General features: G+C 43.6%; 2 protein-coding genes across 3 annotated transcripts in view; one reads left to right on the top strand and one right to left on the bottom strand.

Moving 5' to 3' along the window:
• Positions 1–96: 96 nt before the first annotated feature.
• LOC112540190 (uncharacterized) lies at positions 97–9,307 on the top strand. Its single transcript, XM_025164064.2, has 7 exons — positions 97–580; positions 4,047–4,253; positions 4,896–5,066; positions 5,272–5,403; positions 5,885–6,051; positions 7,077–7,325; positions 8,624–9,307. Exons 1-7 carry the CDS (start codon positions 97–99, stop codon positions 8,819–8,821), a joined length of 1,608 nt encoding a protein of 535 aa, XP_025019832.2. The 3' UTR covers positions 8,822–9,307.
• Positions 9,308–11,895: 2,588 nt separating this feature from the next.
• The window catches only part of ABCB6 (ATP binding cassette subfamily B member 6 (LAN blood group)), a 40,482-nt gene continuing 30,112 nt past the window's right edge, over positions 11,896–22,265 (bottom strand). Inside the window, exons 16-20 of one of the 2 annotated variants that reach the window (XM_088146352.1) lie at positions 20,699–20,873; positions 18,609–18,721; positions 17,893–17,987; positions 15,592–15,660; positions 11,896–12,737 (exon numbers count right to left, since the gene is read on the bottom strand). In XM_088146352.1, coding sequence (XP_088002478.1) covers positions 12,500–12,737; positions 15,592–15,660; positions 17,893–17,987; positions 18,609–18,721; positions 20,699–20,873 — 690 coding nt within the window. In that variant the 3' untranslated portion in view covers positions 11,896–12,499. The remainder of the gene's footprint in view (positions 12,738–15,591; positions 15,661–17,892; positions 17,988–18,608; positions 18,722–20,698; positions 20,874–22,265) is intronic. The other variant, XM_007419806.3, reaches the window with a different exon arrangement.

Raw genomic sequence — 22,265 nt, 5'->3', positions numbered from 1 at the left:
CCGGCGCCCCCGTCCGCAGCTTTTCCTTCGCTGGGGACGAGGAGTCCTGCTGGCCAGGCTCAGAGCGCCGGGCTGCGACGGGGCTCCAGTCCCCCCATGGCCCCGCTGCTTTTGACGCTGGCTGCTGCCGCCCTGGCCTGGCCCTGCCTGGCCGCCCCGTCGGAGAGCCGCTTCGCCGAGGCGCGGGTGGCGCGCTGGGCGGCGGCAGCGCTCCGGCACGTGGCGGCGACTCAGTGCCCCGAACGCGGCGGGCTCTTGCCGCGGCCGCTGTGCCAGCGCTTGGCGCGGCTCTCGCAAGGCCCGGGCCCTGCCGTCTACATCTCCCGGCCCGCCCGGCCGGGCCACAAAGTGCGTGCGCTCCTGCCCGACGGTTGGGGGGACAAGCCTAGCGCGCCCCTCGTCCTCAGCCGGAACCAGAGCGGCGGCGCACAGCGGACGGCCCTCGCACCTGCTGGGCAAGACGCCATCCTTCTTCTGGACCCCAGTCCCGGCACCAACTTCGGCCACCCGCTCCTGCTCTTCTACGTCGACTTCAACGTCAGCCCGCGCCGGTGCCGCAGCCGCGACAGCCTCTACCTGGGTGAGTGAAAGAATCGAAGGGAGGCGGCGGACCGGGCTGCCCCCTCTCCTCCAAAAGTCGAAGAGGGCATCCACCGCGGAGTCCGGATTAGACCTGGAAGATGTGGGTTCAGGCCACGCATGAAATAGTTGTGTCCTGCCCCTTGCCTTTTTGAGCTGTAAAGGTTTTCCTAGAAGGGAACCTACTTGTCATAAGCATAACTGTTACAACCATTTTTTGTGTGTGTCCCTTGGAGTCAGTGTTGACTCCTGGTGCCTGCTGGACAGGTCCCTGCAGTTTTCTTGGCAGGATTTTTTCAGAAGTGGTTTCGTCTTTCCTAGTTTTGAGAGAGAGTGACTGGCCCAAGGTCACTCAGCTGGTTTTGTGCCTAAGGGAGGACTTGAACTCATAGTCGGTAGCCTGATACCTTAACCAGTACACCAAACTGGCTCTCACTTATAACAATTAGAATATAGCAATTTAGAAAGCGACACACTACAGCCATTATTATGCATCAGGATCGCTCATATTTGAGGACAGGAGAGCTTCTTAGGCTCTGTGCCAAGCTTTTGTTTCCCCCAGGGACCAAACCCGAGATCATCTGGTTGATTCACCACTCAGCTTTAACTCTTATCTGCCTCCAGATGGTCTTGCTCACACTGAATCATGTTGCTTGATATTTTATGATGCTTTCCTAAGGTGTCATTAGAAGAGTACAAGAAAGGGAATGTTGCGTACAGTGGATCTGAATATGACCAATCCCTTTTGCTGGATCAGATCATAGACCTACCTAGTTTAGCATCCTGTCCATTCAGATGCCTCTGGAAAACTAACTAACAGAACATGAGTGCAATAGCAACTTTAACTTGTGTTCACAAACAATTGGTATTTATAGGCATAATGTTCCTAGACTGGAGAAAATATAGTTATCATGACTTGTACCCACCAGTAACATTTATACTTCATGAATTTGACTAAGCTAATGCAGTCATATATCATTATGTCTAGTGGCAGTGTGCTCTACAATTGAATAGTGCAAGAAGTAAGTCCTTTTGTGCATAATTATCTACATCTCTGTCATGTGCCTTCCTTAGACTGTTTTTTGAAAGGAAAAAACAAAAAGCCTCGCAGACTATAGCTTTTCTTCAGAGAGGAACTGATCTAGTCCCTCATAAGTTTTAATGCCCATTCTTGCAGCCAAAATTGTGGTAAAATATTCTTTTTCTGGTGCAAACACTGTACACAGTATTTCAAATGTTTGCTTTTCTAGTGATTCTCTATATTTGATAAAGTGTTCCCTACTGATATTTTTGTGGGTGGATCTGGCATAGACATAAATGCTAACTGGGATTATAAAGGAATTTCCAAGCGTGCTACTGAAAGAGAAAATATCTTATTTTCCAGAAGGATTATTGAATTAAACATTTCTTAAAACAAGAGGCAATCAGTTATAGATGGTTGAAATAAAGCCCTTCAAATGGAGCTTTCAAGCAATGTAAAAGATCTTCAGATTGAATTAACAGTTTTGTTATTATGCAGTATAAAGCAATGGATCTAGAGCAGTGTTCTTCAACCTTAGCAATTTTAAGATGTCTGAACTTCAACTCCCAGAATTCCCGAGCCAGCATCCTGGCTGGGGAATTTTGGGAGTTGAAGTCCAGACATCTTAAAGTTGTCTAGGTTGAGAAACACCGATCTACAGCTTTCACAGTCAGTTGAAATAAAGACCTATATTATACATTTCTTTTTTAAAAAGTCTTCTGGGGCACCCGCAGGGAACGTAATAAAAGTCAAGATGTCATCCGCGACTATGCAATTGAAGCCCAACCTTTTCTAAGGTGCATAATGACAAATGTAAAAAAGGAGTGGGGCTTTGATGATACGGTTATAGCCATTATCTTAACTTTTTTTTACTGTGCTGTAGATGCCCCTGAAGCCATTTGTTATAAATAAGATTACAAATCCTAAAAAAGACAATTTGTATCTAAAATCATAGTGTTTCTCATTGAGGGAGAAAAATGGGGATAATATAAAGAAGGAGAGCTGGTTTGGTGTAGTGGTTGAAGGGATCAGGCTAGAAACCAGGAGACCTGGAGTCCTAGTCCTGCCAGAGGCACGAAGCCAGCTGGGTGACCTTGGGCCAGTCACTCTCTCTCAGCCCTAGGAAGGAGGCAATGGCAAGCCACTTCTGAAAATGTTGCCAAGAAAATTTCAGGGACTAGTCCAGGCAGTTGCCAGGAATTAACACTGACTTGAATAAATAAATAAGAGGGAGAAAAGATGGGCAAGGCCAAAACCTTTTTTCTTTTTCAAAAATGCGAGATGTTAAAAGAGCATTGTAAAAAAAAAAATGATTATAATATGTTGATCTTCCTAACTGGCAGGAAAGTCGTGATCCAGCTAGAACTCAGGGGAATCTCCTTTCAGACCCAGCAGGTTATCTTTATTAATAATAAGATGCAAGACATTATGACATAGACAACCCAGTTAGAAAATCTAAACTGTTAATCTCATTAATTGTTCCAATAATAACTGCCTCCATTTATAATTTGATGGGGATAATGGTTAAAAAAAAGTTCATTTTTTGTTGTTTAAACAGAGCTGCTTTGATCCAAGGAAGAATCTGCTTATTGTTATGTGTGTGATTTCTGTATTTCAGTTACACACTAGCAATGGTTGACCTAGTATTCTGAGCAATTCAAAATATACTACTATGCAGATATGCCTGAGAAATAAGTCCCACTGAATTCAATGAGACTTACTCCCAAATAAATGTGCCTGGGATTGCCCTCTTAACTTTGCTCAGAAGCAGCTGAGGAAGAATAGTACAGAACTCAATTGTGATTTCAGTTTTGCTCATTTAAAGTTTCTAGAGAAAAGGGCAGAGACAGCTTGGCATAAGTTGACATCAACCAGAAAATGTTCTTCCAGTGCCAATAGCCAATGGTGTTGTGGTATTCATTTAATATTTATACACTACTTGTACACCACCCTGCTTCAGAAACTCTAGGCAATTTACAGTAACACTAAAACCAACAAATAAGACTAACCTCAACGCACTAACACTAAAAAGTTAAAAATCAAAGATCAGTGCTAAAGAATCTAATCAAGACCATGAACATCAAAACCCCTATAGAAGAAAGTGGTCTTTAGAGTGCTTTATGCAAGGCCAAAAAAGTGTGAACTTCAAAGAAAGATGGTTTCAAAGCTGGTTCCAAAGCTGCCCCTGAGAAGAAGCACCTTCACCACAGTTAGGGTGGGGACCTTCAGGATGGGGTGCATCTGGCTGGAAGAAGCAGTCCAGAAGGTACCTGGAGGCCAAGTCACGCTGGGCTTTATAGGTTAAAGCCAATGCTTTGAATTGACCTGGAAACCCATTGACAACCAATGCATTTATGTCTGTAAAGTAGACACTCTTTGCAGAAAAACACCTGTGGAGTTTCTCAGAGTGTTTTATATCAAAGGGGGCTTGTTTTTTTCTGTGCAGGGAGCTATGAATGCTTGACTCCTGTACAGAGAAATCACTGTGAGAACCAGCTAAAGCGCAGACCAGGACGCAGCAAGGGGCGGAGCCAGCGGTCAGCAGGACACATTCGCCATGAAGAGCCACCAGTAGGGTTCTGTGAGATACATTTTCTGCCCCTGGTAGTGGTGGCCCAGGACCTGAAACACCTGCAAAAACTGCACTGCATAGGTGGGTGTTTGCACTGGGTTCAGAGAGAGTTACAGGGCAAGGAGACTGGAAAGATTTTGTCTTTGCTTTTACAATACAGGTAGTCCCTGGGTTAAGAACACCTGGTTTATGGATGACCCATAGTTAAGAACAGAGCCTATAGTAGCAAAATTCAAGTTAAATACACAGTGATTCGAGTTAAATACACAATGGTTCAAGTTAATTACACAATACTACTTACACAGTTTTATACAATAATACTGTGCTGGCTTACATACAAATTCGACTTAAGGAAAGACCTTGGGAATGGTTCTTAAACTGGGGACTACCTGTAAATTATTGTCTCTGTTAATCTAAACCACATCCTGCTGCTGCTTTCCTCCAAAGTGCCATCATAAAAGATGGGTGCAGGAAGGAACATCTGATTAAGCCTAGACTGTAAAGCTAGAAAAATGGTTTGAAATTTTGGAAGGCAAAATGTGATAGACACAGTGCTGATAAATTCAGGGAGAGAATCACAGGATGAGTCAAGACTTGGGGGAAGTTAATTCTCATTTTCCTAAATCAGACCTTGACATGCTGCCTGTGTCCTCACCTCACTTAAAAAGTCCTTAGATTGGTTTCAAAGATCTCGCTATTTCTGTCGTTTCTTTCCTTTCCCAGATCTCCGGGGGTACAGCCCATGCCCACAGCCGCTGCCTCTTGTTAGTTCTAGTTCCACGGCTGCCTACTGTGAGCTCAACAAGAATACACGGCGGTGCCATCGCCAGCAGGCTCCGACATACAAGTTGTGCCGCATGTATCAGACATGCGACCATGCAGTATTGATTGCAGGTGTGGAGTGGCGCCTGGGGGCTACTAAGAGGTGCTAATTCCCATTTGGTAGTTCAAGGGGTGTGGAGGGATGAGTTTGAACCTACTGACCACTGCAGCAGGTGTTTTGGAGGAGGATGAATACAGGCAGGACTGTAGGATCCCTTGTTTCGTTTTGCTGCATGTGAGCTTAAAGTGCTTACCGTTGACAGTCATTCTCTTCCAGGTGGCTGGCAAGAGCAGGTCACCTATCCCCACCATGCCCAGAACCTGTTGCTCTTCTACCAGATGCTTCGACGAAATGGTTTCCGCCAAGAGCATATCAAGGCTTTCTTTGCCAATGAGGGACAGGCTTCAGGTATTAAGACAAGCGAGCTAGATGTCAACTGAAGGGATGAGGGGAGGGGGACAGTGAGAAAGGAGAGCTTCTCAGTGTTATTAGTGTTTGTGGTGTGTTCTGGAGATGGGCATCCCCTGTATCTCAAAGAAGTTGTATCTCCTTTCTCTTTCTCCTTTCTCCTTCTACTCTATCTCCCACTATTAATATATATAAATACACATACACACATACACACATTTACATATATATATACACTACACATACAGACACACACAACTTCCCACTCATGACCATCAGGATTCCAAGAAAAATTATGACCAGATGGCATGACTTTGAGAAGACAACCTAGTGGATCAATAGATCTTTTCCATAAAGGACGCATAAGTGACCCTGGAAAATGAGGGTCATAAACAGAATAGATAATGGGAGGGATTGGATGGGAAAAAACCAATTCAAGAAAAGTAATGTCAGCTGGCCCTTCCCTATCTTCTTTCTGCAGTGGAGATGGGAAATGTGCAACCAGCCACAGAGAAGTTGGCAATCCGGTCCCACTTGGCACTTATCTGCCGTAGCCTGCATTGTGCTGACACTCTGGTACTCTACCTCAATAGTCCAGCTTCCAGTGATGGCACCATGCTCTTGTGGGATGCTAACCATAATGGCATTGTGAGTAGGGTCTGGAGGGAAGTGAGTGGCGGGGTGGATCCAGGTTGAAAACAAAGAATGGCTGTCTAAGGCCACATAGGCCACAGGGTGGCTGGAAGTGATTCAGCCTGTCGTCTAGTTCTTCTGAGGAACGTTTTTTACTGCTGAGCCAAGCTCCTCTGTCTTTAAGTGCAGATTGGATCCACCTGATTAGCAATGAGGAAAGGATATTTGGTTCTGTCCTCTGTGCCCCTTCAGCTACCAGCCCTTTTCAGCTGAAATTTCACATAAGCAGCCAAAATGCTTTTGTCAAAAAGGGGGCTGTGGTAGGCTTCAGAGTAATGGTTCCAGGCATGGTGTTACTGAAGAGGGAAATCGGAAATATGGGTGCATTTCCCATTCCTACCCTGATGTGTGTAAATAAGCCATTCAGTGTCTGAACCAATACCCAATTGATAATCAGGCACAAATAAAACAACTGAAAGAAATCTTGGAAAGAGATAACAGACCTTTTTTTTTGGTGAAATTCTCTCCAGTCAATCAGTGGGTATCAGTAAACTCAACTGCTGCTACAGAAGGAGAGTGAAATGTGGGGTGGCTGTCAGAATGGGTTCTATAAGTAAGTCCTTATATAGGCCTCTGCTTGGTCATTTGCAAGCGATGAGGGTTTCATTGACTGGAAATGGACAGTGAAGTGAGTCAGACTTGTGGAAGGAGGAAGGGATCATCCTCACCTGTCCCAACATGTTCTGGGCAGCCCAACTGGAGGGAGAGGAGAAGCTGACAGACTTGCAGGTAGACTCAGCCCTCTCTTCTCATCTGTCCCCTTCAAAGGCCCGTCCAGCTCTTTCATCCTTGCCTGCAGGGAGAAAGGCAACAGCCCCTTTTGCAGAGCGTGCTGGCCCTGGCTTGCTCTTTCCAACTTAATCCAACTTCTTTTAATTCCAGGGTGGGGGAATTCCCTTGATCTCTGGACTGTAGAGTTCAGGTGGGGGAGCTGGGACAAAGGAGCAGGTGCTAATAAGCTGACCTTTCCCCCACAACAGGCTGATCCTAAAGAGCGGTATGCCATCTCAGAGCTCTTAGGAGACTTGGAAAGTTGCAATGCCCACCGGGTGCTGCTTTTCCTTGATCAGAGCTATCCAGGACCATTGGTAAAGAAGCTTCGGGCATCACAGCACCATCCCAATGTAGTGCTGGTACGTAGCACCACTGCCATCCGAAGTGGATCAGCTTTTGCTGAATTCTGGGCAGGACTGCAGCCTGACCAGTGTCTGCTTCAGCACACCTTGCCGGTAAGCGTTTAAGGACATTCATAGGGCGTAGGAATATAAGAGGATCCATCTTAAGTATTTTGCACCATCTGTTGTCTCTTTTACATGGGGGTATCAAAGATTTAAACAAGGGCTCTCTAATATGCAAAGCATCTGCTCTGACAAATTGTAGTCTCTTAAAAGATTCTCCATCAGTTCTAAACAAAATATAAAGTTGTCAAAAATAATACTGAAATCCCATATTAATGTTGGATTTTCAGATGATTTTACAACAGGGACTTCCCCAGGGATGACTTTCAGCAACTGGGACAGGATCTTTAACAGGATGGCTGACCTGTTTTTCTTCCAATCCCACAGTGGGGGAAGATGGGATCAGGAGTTCTGTCTTCAGGGCCAAAAATTGGCTATGTTGCACAATGAAAAGCAGTTGCCATTATACAGCAAATCCAGTGCACATTGCACTTTTTTGTATAGACAAGTCAATTTCTGATCATCTTGCAATCAGGTTGGTTTTCTCTTGTGAAGCAGTATGTGTTGTATGTATGGGTGGTGGGGAGGAATGCTGTCTCAGAAGTATTTAGATCATATAGTCAGAGGATGCAGGGGTAGACTTGAACAGCAAGATAATTTTGGCAAAATAGACATAGGCTATATTTGCATGGCACACTGAAGAAAAAACTAGCTAACTACATTTTAGCTTACTGTATTCTGCAAACCTGCCAGTGTTATGCAAACCCAGAAAACTGGGTACTTGAATAAACCTCTGAAAATGATTGTAATTAAGAGACTGCCATAGTTCATCTGGTTTAGAACATCTGCATAAAAAAGAAAAACCAAATGCTAAGTCTGCAGAAATATACAGCAAAGTAGGCTTTTGTTGTGCATAGCGGCTCATTTGGATGGAGAACTTTATTACATCTTGCTTTTACAAGTTTTACTGCTAAAATTTGAATGTTTCTAACTTGAAAAAGTATTTGAACCATTACTATTTAAATTCAGTGAATTACATTTAGACAAAGTTAGTTGCTGTACCTTCCATTGAAATCAGTGGTGGCTTAAGTCACAACTAACTTTTCTCATAGATATAAGTGGAATTTGTGCAATTAACCTTCAGCTTCCAAACAAGGAAATTTCCCTTGAAGTCTGCACAATTGAAAACAGATGAGAGTTGATGATATTCTGACTTTTACTGATTAGCCTTACAAGCTGATGATATGCAACATTGAAATCATGAATCTGAAACATCCTAATTATGTTGATTCTGAAGGATATGGTGCCCTAGGGCACTTCAGAGAAGCCCATTTCTCCTTTTTTTGCAGGTGGGTTCATGGTCTGCAGTCTTGGCCTCTGGTACTCCAGTCCAGCTGCTCAATGTCACATTAGCAGGAGCCCCATGCCATTCTGTGCCACCCCTAGGAGAGGAGGAACGCCAGCGTCGCTACCAAGGCTGCCAGAACCTTCCCACCATGTTGTGGTATCAGAGCAGGCACCAACAGGAACTACAGGCAGATGACTGATCATGGTGGGCACTGTCTTGGAGTTATCTACAAGACCTAGAGCCTTGTTCTATATCCAGAGGCTCCTTCCTCCAAGAAGCCTTTTGGCTTTGAGGGACCCAGATGGAATTAACACCAACAGCTACCCAATGGGTGGATGTGAGACTGTTGCTGAACGTTGCCATAGCAGGGAGAAACACTCCTGGTAATCTGCCTGCATTAGACTCTACAAAGCTATTCCACTTTCCAAGGCAAAAAGGAGAAGCCAGATGTACCCTTGCTGGATCTTGTATACTGTTAAACATATACACAGAGAGATGAGAAAATGCTAGACTACAGAGTGGGGGATGGGAGTGGAAGATTCCAGCCCTGGCCATAAGTCAGAATATGGCAAGGGGGAGCAAAAGATCTCTAGGGTAGCAACTAAGGCTAGGGCAGTGGGCAATGCCCAGTGGAGGAGGTACAAGTGTAAATGGGTAAAGTATCTACCCTAATGTACAGACTGTGCTGCTCCCCTGTGTATATGCTGCTCCCTTTTTATAGGAATCCCCCCCCCCCACATGCATATAGCAATTTCCCCCTCTTATTTCTCTGCATATAATCTCAAAGCATCCTGGTGAGACAGAAGTGGATGTGAAGAACAAGTTTTGAAATAATCAAGCTCTTGAATAAAGAACCACTGGTTCTTGATTTCCAACTGTGGCTGTTTCCTTGACATGGACACCTGTTGCAATTAGAAGCAATACAGGTATGAATGCCTATTTTTTGCTGCAAAGGTAATGATCAAAGAAGCAATAGCAAGTGACACATATCCATAGACTTCTGTGAAATTCCTAGCTGGAAGTGCATCAGAAGTAATTGTTGCTCAGCCATAGACTTAACATGGCCTTTTCACAAGTCAATTCCTTTCATTTCCCATAAAAAAAAATTAAGGGGATATAGAAAAATACAACACTTTCATGCCCTCTTTACACTAGCCAATAATCAAATCAAGTAAATGGCAACTGTGCACAACTAGCATGTATTTTATGTAGATCCGTAACTGATTCACAGTAGCCACAATATTCTCTCTTTGTTTAGCACAACTGCTGGTGGACTGATTTGTTGGATTCACCTAGGTCAGTGTTGTCCAAACTTGGCCACTTTAAGATGAGTGGACTTCAACTCCCATGGCTGGCTGGGGAATTCTGGGAGTTGAAGTCCACTCATCTTAAAGTGGCCAAGTTTGGACAACACTGGGCTAGGTACAGGAATATTACCATTGACTTGGAAGACACTAACTACCTTGCCAGCCTTTCTTCGGTTTCTTACTGCAATGGGTAGAGATTATAAACCCAATCCAACAGAAGAGGTGGATAAGACTGTTCTAACATAGACGTCATTGAGAGCTGGAGGTTCTTTTTTACTTCACATTATTCATGGTGCTTCTTGGTAGTTTGGACAGACAAGTGGGAGAAACATTCAATACCAGAAACACCCAACCATCAGTAGTTTAGTAAACCATCTTATTTTAAACTCCTGATTCACCAACATCTGGATAGTCTTACATGCTAGAGGAGAGATTGTCTGGGTAAGCTTGCAAAATAGTGGCAGGAGGTGAACAACTTTCCATCTCTTCATATGAACAGTATTATAGGTATTAACTGAAACTAATATGCATGTAAGAGTAACTTTGGGGTAATGATTAAAGATACCAGGTTAGAAACCGGGACACTGTGAGGCATGAAACCAGTTGGGTGATTGGGCCAGTCCCTCTCTCCCTCTGAACCCTAGGAAGGAAGCAATGATAAACCACTTCTGAAAATGCTGCCAAGAAAAATGCAAGCAGTTGTGAGGAGTTAAGACTGACTCAAAGGTGCACACACACACATACACGCACACACACAGCACGTGTGAATAATCAAACCTTGAAGGGGAAGGACTCTGATATACAGGTAGTCCTCGCTTAAACTGCCCTGCTTAGTGACCATTTGAAGGTACGTCAGCGCTGAAAAAGTAACTTTATGACCGGTCCTCACATCTACCACCGTTGCAGCATCCCCACAGTCACACGATTGAGATTCGAGCACTTTGCAACCGACGGGCGTTTACAGCCATTGCAGCATCCCAGAGTCACAATTGCCATTTTTGCATTTCACAGCCAGCTTCCAACAGACAGAGTCAATGGTGAAGGCAGCAGTAAAATCGCAAGTTGTGGTCACACTTAGTGACAGAGTTGCCAGTCCCATCTGTGGTTGCTAAGCGAGGACTACCTGTACTAATTTAGGGAAAGGTCTACTAGAAGGCTGCTCTTCCTTATTACCAATTTTTTAAATAGTACAACTAATCACTGCTCCCCAAACAAATCAGTGGCCTGGTTCATACATCATGCTAAACCATCATGTGGTTTATTTGGTTCTTACTCAGTGTTTCATATCATTTCTACCAAGAATATGATTTAAGGTATAACTAAGGAAAACTTGGCCTAGCATCATGTGTGAACCCAAATGCTTTTTTCTTTGCTCAGCCAAAGATCCTCTGGTTTTCAGAATCTGTTTAGTGCAAGCAGAGAAGCCTAACAACTCCTAAGCACAACTGCCAACCTGTCTCCATTAAACCAGTCTGACAGCTTCCTTTGTTATTTGTTTCCTCAGTTGATTACTGTGCACTTTTATGGTTGGACATAAATAGAGCTACCAGATCCGGGCTGCAGCAATTGGGATGACCAGTAGATGGCAGAAAAGTTAAATGGTTCCATATCCTTTTGGTGCCATCTAGTGGCCATCCTGGGTTTTGCAGTACAGGTCTGGTAGCTCTATTTATGGTAGGTTCTCTAATTCTTGTTCACCCAGCCCAAGATTACCTGCACCTTGCAATAGGGCCGCAAGTAAATAATAATGGTCAATTCCACAGAGCCACCATGAAGGAGCAGCTAATAAGCTAGGAGACAGGTGAAAAGGCTTATTTCATCTTTCTCTATCTTACCATTTTCAGCCACCATGAATTACTGCCTTTCCCTTGTTGATTTTATTTTATGACTGCCAAATATAAATAAAAGCCACATTCATAATAATTAATGAGACCTGCACTTTGTGAATCTTGGACCTCTCACCAGCACACGATACTTGAAAAGGATTTTCAGTCAGTTACTACTTAGTCCTTTCCTTTAACGAATGAGACTGAAAAAAATGGAATCTGCAAATTGATCTGAAAACAGAGTTTATGAAAATCAAACAGACATTTCAAAATCAGAACTTATGAAAATGCGCCTCTTTTCCCTGAGGATTCCTCTGGTTCCATACAGAACACTGGCAATACTCACACGTGTCATTTTCCTCTTCTTGCCTACCCAGTTCATCTTGCGGAAAAAGACATTTGCCAGTGACAACAGTAGTATGGCAGGGTGGCCCTGGTCCCAGCCTCTCCCCTTCACTCATAACATGTCTGGATCACCATGCAACATATTCTGCACCCTGACAGCAGCTTGTAGGGTACTCTTTGTTGTTCTATCACTATGAGCAGGTTAAGAATATGGAGTCTATGCTTCCTCTAATTTGATTTTCCATAACCAAACTTGGTGGATCTGCTAAATGTTCTAGAGACCAGAACTTTCCCATTGTGTGGTAAGTCATCACAAATGTCAAGGGCAAGGTAGCAGCCCCTTTTTGGCTTCAAGCTCCATCGTGCAGGAGACATTCAGTAGTTCTTTCAGTTGCTTGGCTATGATTCATCCTCATGTTCAGGTTCGTCCTCAGCTTCAGGTTCATCCTGAGCTTCAGGTTCATCCTGAGCTTCATCCTCAGACTCACCCACAGCATCACCTGCTTCTGATTCCTCAGCGCCAGCTTTTGATATGATGCTGGCCTTGCTGTCTGTGTCTGAACCACCAGGCTTCTCACTTCCTTGTTGAAACCACATGTCACAGTAGAGACCACCTTTCTTTAGTAGCTGCTCATGCCTGTAAGATACAGTAAAAATTAATTCAAAAGGCTCCACAGAACGCAAATCCCTCACCTACATCACTTTGAACTTTCACAGTAGAACTTTCCGAACATTACATGTCTATATCATACAGTGTACTACCATTCTATAAAGCCCATCCTTTTGTCACGGGCTATGACAGCCTTGCCAACCTGGAAATTTTTCAGCAATTATGGTGATGGAGGGGGCTGAGGAGGAAATCTAGGAAGTTACACAAGGGGCTCAACCTCTCAGCCCCCAAGCTTGTACAGTACTCTCCTCCATCCTTGGAATGGGAGGAAGGTATGTCAGAATCAAAACCACTGCCCCCAGAGCAGTCCTCTTACCATGCCTCAGGAATGAGGCCAGTAAAATCAGTGCCCTCACACGAGGACAGCAGGTTCCTGCACTTGCTGCTCTCTGCAGAGCAAAGGGCAGGGAAAGGAAAGACAGCCTTTTTCTCTGTAGCCTGCCTCTCCCCTCTCCTCCTTCCACCCAGTCCAATCACTGTAACATACAAAAAGAGGCAGCAAGGTTCCTCTGTTACACTGAAACTGATCCAAACTGGGGTTTCAGAATGAGAGTTTTCATGTTGGAAACCGCCCCCCAAATGGGTCTCACTTGCTGCCTCTATTGCTACTTTGCATTAAAGTGTCTGGGTAGAGTGAATGTGAGGAGGAGGAGAAATGTGTGGGTGATCAATGCCCAGAAAACAGTGCTATGGGGGGGATGGGGGATAAATAAGGCTTGTGTTGAACCAGGTCAATCAATAATTTTGCATTTGGGGCTAATATTACACTTCTGATTTAACTCTCTCGCACCGACCTTCTTGCAAAGGAACCTATGTTAATACTAGAAGCAACAGCAATAATTATCCTGTTGCCATGAATTCCACTGTATAATCTGAGCAGGACCTGAAAATGGGGACATCCACATTTCTGTTAATACTGGCTTGGTGAGAAGCAAAGTGAGAAGAATACAGGGAGACCATTTAATCCTTTCCTAGGACTGGCTTTCTAAATGTGAAAAAAGTGGTAGCCAGTCTCTTTAAATCTCTGGGAGTTTTTTACATTTGTGGTCAGCCCCCCTCTCCCATTTCACTACTGCTTTTCAGTCCCCGCACAAACAGGAGAGCTCCTTCTGCAGTCAAGGAAGGGAAATACTTATGAAGAGTAGGCGTAAAGCTGCCACCACCTCCTTCCTGGCAGTGCTTGGTGATCAGGGACTGGCAGGGACCTTGCAGTTGCCACAAGGCGCCCAGAGTCCTAAGGTGGCAGTGGTTAATAGGAAGGAGGGAAGACAGGCAGGCAATGGAATGGAATAGGGGGATGGCCATTCACTTGGCACGGAGCACCTGCCACTGCTGTTGCTGAGACAAGCCAGCCTCCTTGCTTAGCTGCCCTCTCAAGTTCTGCAGGGCTGGCAAGCTCAGGAAACAAGAACTACTTGGATTTCTGGAAAGATCTCTATTGCTAGTATGGTAACAGAATCTTGAGAACCTACCACAGTATCCTGCACAACTTATACCTAGTGTAATTAAGGTGGAATCTCTTTTTCATGCTCTCCCCTGAACTCAATCATCTGTTCTGTAATCTGTTCTTGCTACCTCCCCTGTGTTCCCAGGCTCTGTTAGGGATTCCAATCCACCCTCTTTCCTGGCCTAAGAAGCTCTGGACACCTGATTTTTTTAGGAGGAGGGAGCACAAAGACACAATATTCTTGCTACCAAGAGAAGAGGAAAGAGGAAAAGGGGGGGGAAAAAGCTAAACTAAGATAATCTAAACTGCAGGAAAAGGCTGTGTTTCCTCTGGCAGACAAAGGAGAAAAATCCATTGAGATACAGAACCCCACAGCCAGATGAGTGGGGGCATTCTTTCAATAGGACAGTTGGAGCCTGCAGGTCATCGGTCTCCCTCTGGCTCCTCCTCCAGGTGAATCAGAACATCCACATACAGGAGGATGTGTTCCATTTTCCAGGGGAAGACACCTTTCCTGCTAGATCTCTTTGATCCAGCTGCACCTGGCCCTTGGATGAAGGTTCCAATATAAGGATATAACAACCTGTAAGGAGGCCTTCTCAGAACTGGGGCAGGAAGGGTGTGTGAGTTTACTTTGCTTCTCTGGGTAATCTGATATCCTTGACTTGGCCCACAAGAACTATCAGAATTCATTCATGTCAGCTGCTCCTTTGTGGCTAGAGAGTTATGAAAAAGTGATGGTGGCTGGAATTTTTGAGTGGGAACAGAAGGAAATGCTTCTCTTTGAAAAATCCCATACTGTACTTTTGATTTTTCTCATGTATAAAGTGGCTAAAAGGCTGCTGAAGAGCCTGTAACATTATTAACCGTTTCTCCTCTGAAAATAGTTTTCAATTGCAGCTGGAAGAGGAAAGAAACAGAGTTACATAAATACTAGCATTCAGTAGCAGTGCAGAAAAAGCAAAGAATGTAAAAGCTTATTCAGTCCTGAATCTTTATGAAACAAACATTTCCCCATCTCCCTGTCCTTTCTTTCTTGGAAATAAGATTCTGTAGCCTGTTTAGGATCCAAAGGTATGTGTGGGCTAAAATTTCAGAAGCCAAGAGATGGCTGAACAAGAGAGATGGCTAAACAGGATTTCTAGTTGTGGGATATAAGTTTTCTGTATCCTGTATAGTTCTTTGCCACCTTCGAGGATTACCAAAATTGGAATAACCTATGCAAAATACGAATAGTAGTTCAATTTTCTCGGTTTGCTTAATTTATACGGATCACATAGTTCAACCTTTTTTGGTTGGTGCCTGGACACAGATTTATTTATTTATTTATACATTTTGTGTGGAGTTCATAAAGTCCTGTGGACAATTGTTTACCTTCCTCGCTCCACCACTCGGCCCTCCCGGATAACTAGGATTTGATCAGCCTTAACTATGGTTGATAACCTGTAAAGGAAAGATCATTACTATTACTCAGAAGCCAGAATGTAAAGCTCAACAGCTCTCAATAACATACAACACATGACATGTGCAGAATTTGTCAACTCAGATATATTCTGTCCCTGGGGAAAGAACTACATACAAGGATGATACTGTCACAAAGCAGCAAAACAGTCTTAGGAGTGGTAGGTGTACAACATATGTGTAATGAGTAGAAGATTTAATATTCAGCAAAGCTGTCATAAGATGTCCTGAACTCTATTGGAATTTTAGCCATTCCAGATCCTGTGGTGCTAATTCAGCCACACTAAATGGCATTCAGGTACGAGGGCTGACTATCCATAATGTATCAACCCTTGCCTTCACCATCTTCATGACTATATCTTGGGAAAAAGGGAGGCTAGCAGCAAATTGCTGAGAGATCAGTGACTAGAGAAGCCAAGGGAATCTCCAGAGGTGACTACCCCTGATGCAGGATGCAACAAAGACAAAGCAAAAGAATACAATGTATTGTCGAAGGCTTTCACGGCCGGAATACAATGTCTGGTGTGGGTCTTCCGGGCTGTGTGGCCGTGTTCTGGAACTTCCAGAACACGGCCACACAGCCCGGAAGACCCACACCAGCCAAAAGAATACACCTCAACATAAGGGGCCTTTGGCAATTCTCTGCTAAATCTGTGGGTAGATAACTTGGATGGATTATTTCTTAAGGGGAGGATTCCTCCCTGAGAGGAATTCCCTTGTGATGCCCTATCTTGGGATCTAATTGTAATATAGGAAGGAGGTAAAATAGAAGGCAGGGCACCTGCATATAACTCTTGGTCACCTGATGATTAAATCTGTCCAATAATGTCACATTCCATTTATGAGAAATTCTCTAAAATTCTCTTCTCCTTTGACAAAAATTCTAAAGAAAATTCTTATTCATCAAACTGAATGAGAATTGGTAGAGACAAATACAAAATTTAACTGGCCATCCCTACAAACACACAGCTCTAGGTTCATTACTCCTCCCGCTACCTTCTAAAATCTGGAAAAGATGCTGCTGCTTTCTAAATGATAGTCTAATGTCAGCAGATGTTCCTGCTTCTAAGTCCAGACACTATTCTTTACCCCAACAAACCCACATTGCTTCCCTTGCTATCTGCCAGATCACCTGCTCACTGAGTTCACATTTTTAAAAGATCCTTTTAATTTTAACTGGGATGCTAGCATGCTGCAAAGCAAAGTGCCAGCTTTCACTCTCATCTTTATTCCTATAAATGCCTCTGTCTTCCTTATGGATTACAGAAGTATAAGAGGAGTGGGTAACCAGATTACTGCTTAAAAAATGGTCAGGTTCAAAGAAAAAGAGAAGAGTAAACTACAGAAATGGCACAAAATATCCTGGGGTGAGCAACTGCAGGGGATGACCGAAAACACTGTTATCCCTCTGCCATCTGATCTGATTATGTTTTTTGATGGTCCTCTCATGAAATGGCTATTACTGTTAGAACATTCTATTAAAATTTCAAATGTGGTCCATGGTACAAAAAGCACCAAAGGTTCATTAATGGAGCAGCCAAAACATGTGACAGTTCCTGATTTTATAATCGGCTCTAAATTTGACAAATGTAAGTAAGGTCTTCCCCAAACTATGCTGTACAATACTTCAGGAATAATTCAGAAAAAGTGCTTTGGGTATGTGGGAGCACAAATGGAGCACTTCTATGCTGATCTTTAAATTGGCTATGTCTTTTCCCTAAAACCTGGCATGTTTGAGATATTTTGAGAATACAGCTTGCAGAATTCTTAGCCAGCCCCAGAGGTTGAAGCCATAGTACTTCAGGAAGATACCAAGCCTGGGACCCTGAACATTACTGTAATGCACAACAGATAAAAGAGCATCCACATTCAGAGACAAGGCATTACCAAATACCAGATACTGGTGGTGTGAAAGAGGAGAAGGAGAGGGCTATTGCCTCTGTGCCCAACCCACGACTTCTGGATTACATGAACCTCTGGACTCATCCAGAGTGACTTCTATATTTTTCTTTCTATACAAGTTGAAGGCAGAGTTGCTTTAAGGATCCACCTCAAACGTTTTTTTCTCAATATTTAACAAATATGACTGCAGGAGAATGGAGCAAGTCAAGACATGCATTTGGCCCTCTTTGTAGGAAGGGAACAGATCCCTATAGCTAGGATTATGCTAAAGCCTAGTATATAAAGCTCCTATGAAATGACATTTCATCTTACCTGTGAGCCACAATAATAGTGGTGCGGTTGGCACATACTTTAGCCAGCGATGCCTGGATTTTTCTCTCCGTTTTGGTGTCCAATGCTGATGTTGCCTGTAAGAATCAGGTATATCTGCACATTGTAGCAGAGCAAAGGGGGAGATAGAGGAAGGTAGTGGACCCTGAGCCAATTATCGGTGTCAAGTCACTAGTATATCAGTACCTATTAAGTCACCAGTGTTGTTTTGGTGCCATGGCAAAGAACTGAGAGCTGCTCTTTGTAGTTCTACAGTATTGTTATTGCAAGGAGAACTGCCCAGGAACAGGTTACAAATGTGGGGGTCAGAGAAACACAGTTGTGAAGAATAACAGAACTGGTGATGTTACCCTCCTCCCAAATGCTCCCAGAATTCAGGCTTTGTTTAAAAAAAAAAAGAGAGATGGAGGGGCAAAATGCAAATGTAAGTTAGTCTCAGAAAGTGGGAAACAAACAGATAAAAGTATACCTGCAACACATGGTTGCAATGTGGAGTGCTTCTATTCAGGGTTCCAGTCAATCATGTCCTTTTCTAGGCTACTCCACTGGACATTAATTAAACTTGATTATTCTGTCCTCCTCCCTTCCATCAGCAAATATCCCATACCCAATTTGCGCGCTGTCTCTAATGAACGGGCAGGCCTTCTCTGGAACTCAGAACAGAGACAGGCATTAGGACACTGCTTCTCCTCTGTTACCTCATCGAACAAGATGATGTGAGGGTTCTTCAAGATGGTGCGGGCAATAGCAACTCGCTGTTTTTCCCCACCGCTCAGCTTCAGACCTCGCTCACCAACCTGCGTATCATAACCTTTCAGGCATAAGCACAGAGGAAAGTAAAACACTATGTAAAAAAGGAAGGTCACTGAGGTACAAATTGCTGCTTTCTACCTTTTGGGCAGAGCATTTTGAATCTTTATGGCTATTTCTAGTAGTGGCAACTCCATCCAGATTTACTAACAAAGGAAATCCGGTGTGACCTCAGACACTTTAGACCTGGCTCGGCCAGCTTGCATGGGGAGGTAAGAGTTTTAATCAATCCTGGGTGTGGCTGGCGCCCTGATGTCACTCCTTCTGTTCCCCAATCCCATCATTCTTGGAATTTATTTATCATTTATTTAAGACTGTTTTTATATTGTATTTTAATTGATTTTATCTCCTCTGTAAACTGCCCAGAGTCGCTTTTTAATGAGATGGGCGGTGACAAATTTGGTTGATTGATTGATTTATAGATAGATAAATAAATAAATCATTTTTTAAAAAATTCCAAGATTTCCTACGCAGGTCACTTAAAAATATGAAAAGGAAATAGGATTGTTTTGCAAACTGAGCTATAGAGGCAAATCCTGTTTCTTTCATTAGTCAAGATCTCATTGATCAGTTGGTTTTAGAGGATGGGTAGGATAGGGTGGGGCTGAACTGATTCGGTCTCTCATTTTTGATAACTGTTGGTTAACCTTCCCCATTTGACTTCCCAGATATGCCAGCCTACAATGTCCATACCCACAGAAAATGGGCTGGATGAGAATTGTAGGAATTTTTGTTCAAAGCACAGAGCCTGGTCATTGGTCTCTCTCCTGTTATCAGCCCAGCTGGTTTGATCCAACAGGGTTGGCGTGCTCTGGGTTCCTTCGATCAGGCATTGCCACTAACAGGACCTGAAAGCATGCCTTCTCTATCGCAGTGCCTGCCCTCTGGAATGAGGTTTCCCCCGAGATCATGGTGGCTCCCATCCTGATGGCATTCTGGGGGGTCTTGAAGACCTTGCTCTTCTCTCAAGCTTTAGGTTTTAGGCTAGGGTGGTTGGCACACCTTGTAGGATTTACGCATTGGCTGGATTTGCCACCTTATTCATTGTTTTTTAACTGGACTGAATATTGTTTTTTTATTCTGTGAGCTGCTCAGAGTTGACGGGAGTTGGGTGGTATCCAAGTCAAATAAACAAACAAACAAACAAGACTCATTTAGTTTAGCTCAGATAGGAACACAGGAAGTGCTTTTATACCAAATCAGGTTATTGGTCCACAGAGATCCAGAGCAGGCAAGCCATAGCTTACATGTGGACCACAAGTGTCTTTCCAGGTTGCACTGCTAATTACTGGCATCAAAATACAAAATTCAAACATTCAACAACATATTTATTTTTTTCCTATCCAAACAGATGGAAGATGTGAGCTAAATCTCATGGAGGTTTAATGCAGCTATTTCTCCTGAAATAAACTTTCCCCAGAAAAAAATAGGCTGAATATTTTGGCTCCTTCTCCTCTATTTACTACTATGTCCTCTGTAGCTTGTGGAGATCACAAAAATGTTTCTGGAAGGAAATAGTGGCTCAGCTGAAAAAAAACTGCCCATTCCAGTGTAGAGAGAGGCATCTACAAGACTTGAAGTTCTGACCAAAATTAGGAAAAGAGCATAATAATGATGCAATCCAAGTTATACTTTCTTTGTATATACATGCATGTATCTTGATGGTGCAATGCTGCTGTCATCATTTGACACACACACCCCTTTGATTCTCCCTCCCCCACCCCCTAACATCTATGAATGGAGATTGCTATTATTTTCACAGACCAACAGAGCTGTCAATGGTTTCAGTTCAGAATCTTTCCCAACTGTATCTACAGAAACTAAGGACTGAATGTGAGTCCTATGCTCAACCATCAAGCTACAATAAGAAAGCAGATATCCCAGTATAATCACATGGGATCTTACAACAGTGCAGGGGATAGAGTACAAGCTTTATGGCAAAGTAGTAGATAAAGCAGAGGTGGCCAGTAGCCCTTACCATCAGGAAATGTGAGGATACGATCATGGATATTAGCAGTCATGGCTGCCTCTATAACCTCTTCATTGGTAGCGTCAATACGACCATATCGGATGTTGTTGCAAATGGTATCATTGAAGAGGACAGTGTCCTGAGGCACTACACCAATATGGGAACGCACAGAGACCTGCTTTGCCTGTGGATGCAGACAGACGGAGGATGAAGTGAGAAACAGTACAATTCACCCAGATTATGGTTTGGAATATAGATGCCATCTTCACACCCCACCAGTGTGATGGATAGTTAGCTTCAGGCAGTACCCTGGAAGATAAAGTCACTATGAATTATCAGGGCTTCATATCCTGCACTGAGGTGGGGGAGCCCCAGCTGACACCACCTCAGAAAGCCCAGGGTACAACTCAGAGAGTTGGCATATCAAAGCAGCAGTTCAAAGCAACCTTCCCCTACCAGGTTCTTTTCTCATGTGCTGAGAGTGGAGGCCTAATCTATCTGGAAGGCACCTGTCTGAAGTAAGCCCAGCTTAAGACAACCTGAACATTCTCAGCATAGCTCAAGCATTAATGTTCTCAGCTTGCAGAATGCATTATGTGATTAATGACTCAGCTCAGCATCATTTATAGCTTTCAGAGCACTAGCTCAAGATTTATAGTCACATTGATGATATAAAAGGGAAGGCAGAGAACAAAGGAACGCAAGTGACTGCAGTGTTGCTGTTTTTTATCTAGAGAGTGCAGGCACTTTGAACGAGAAACCACTCCAAATAATGAACCGGCTCAATCAACTATCATCTCTGTGGAGTTTTGTTATTGTATGACAAATTCTAGGACAAAAAAAGCCTGTGGGACACTGTATTGTGAACATGCACTCATTGTAGGAAATATGTATCTTTCAGCCCTCCTCAGCTGCTTGTCATCTATCCCTAGATGCCATTTTATCCATATCTCCTTCCATTGCTTCCTAGACATTTATTCCAGTAACCAGGATTGATCTGTTAAATGAGACAGATCCTGCAGGAAAGTTATAATCATAAGGGATAATGGAGAGAAAATGAAGAGAGCAGATCTGGGGAACCACGATAGAATAAGAACAGATAGCAAACAGCTGTAGCAGATATGAAAGAACCAGTTGCTATTCTATCTCCTCCCAACACTGACCTCCCAAAGACCCTATGAAATATTAGCACCCAGATGTAGCATCTAAGAATCCCTCAGATACCCTGTAGTCCTTCTCAGTGAGCTTAGGTGGCCACAGGAGAGGTGGAGGCATGCTGAGCACAAACCTTTAATCCACCTTTAAATGGAATCATATGTCTGCTTTGCTGTGGCAACAAACATGAACAAGCAATTAAGTCTTGTGGAACTCTGAGAGGAGAAGCGTATGAAAGTGGGTGCATTTACACCCAAAGGTTAGATGCCAACTTGACTATATCAATGGGATCACTCCATACAGTAGGGGTGTGGCACCTATGGACCTCCAGGTATTGCTGATAGACAACTCCTAGCATCCTCTGCCACTCTGGATAAGGCTGCTGGGGGTTACAGTTTTGGTTTCTGGAGAGCCAGTTTTT

This window comes from Python bivittatus, unplaced genomic scaffold (assembly GCF_059951505.1).
Source record: "Python bivittatus isolate LINGU-HERP-01145 unplaced genomic scaffold, Pbiv_v1 ctg000480_np1212, whole genome shotgun sequence".
Lineage (NCBI taxonomy): Eukaryota > Metazoa > Chordata > Lepidosauria > Squamata > Pythonidae > Python > Python bivittatus.
Note: the sequence above shows the minus strand (reverse complement) of the source record. Positions and strands in the feature narration are given on the sequence as shown.

Bases quoted from the DNA above. Each gene is read 5' to 3' on its own strand.
- LOC112540190 (XM_025164064.2), top strand. From the start codon at position 97: ATGGCCCCGCTGCTTTTGACGCTGGCTGCTGCCGCCCTGGCCTGGCCC. The intron at 581-4,046 runs GTGAGTGAAAGA...TTTTCTGTGCAG, and splicing joins CCGCGACAGCCTCTACCTGG to GGAGCTATGAATGCTTGACT. The intron at 4,254-4,895 runs GTGGGTGTTTGC...TTCCTTTCCCAG, and splicing joins GCAAAAACTGCACTGCATAG to ATCTCCGGGGGTACAGCCCA.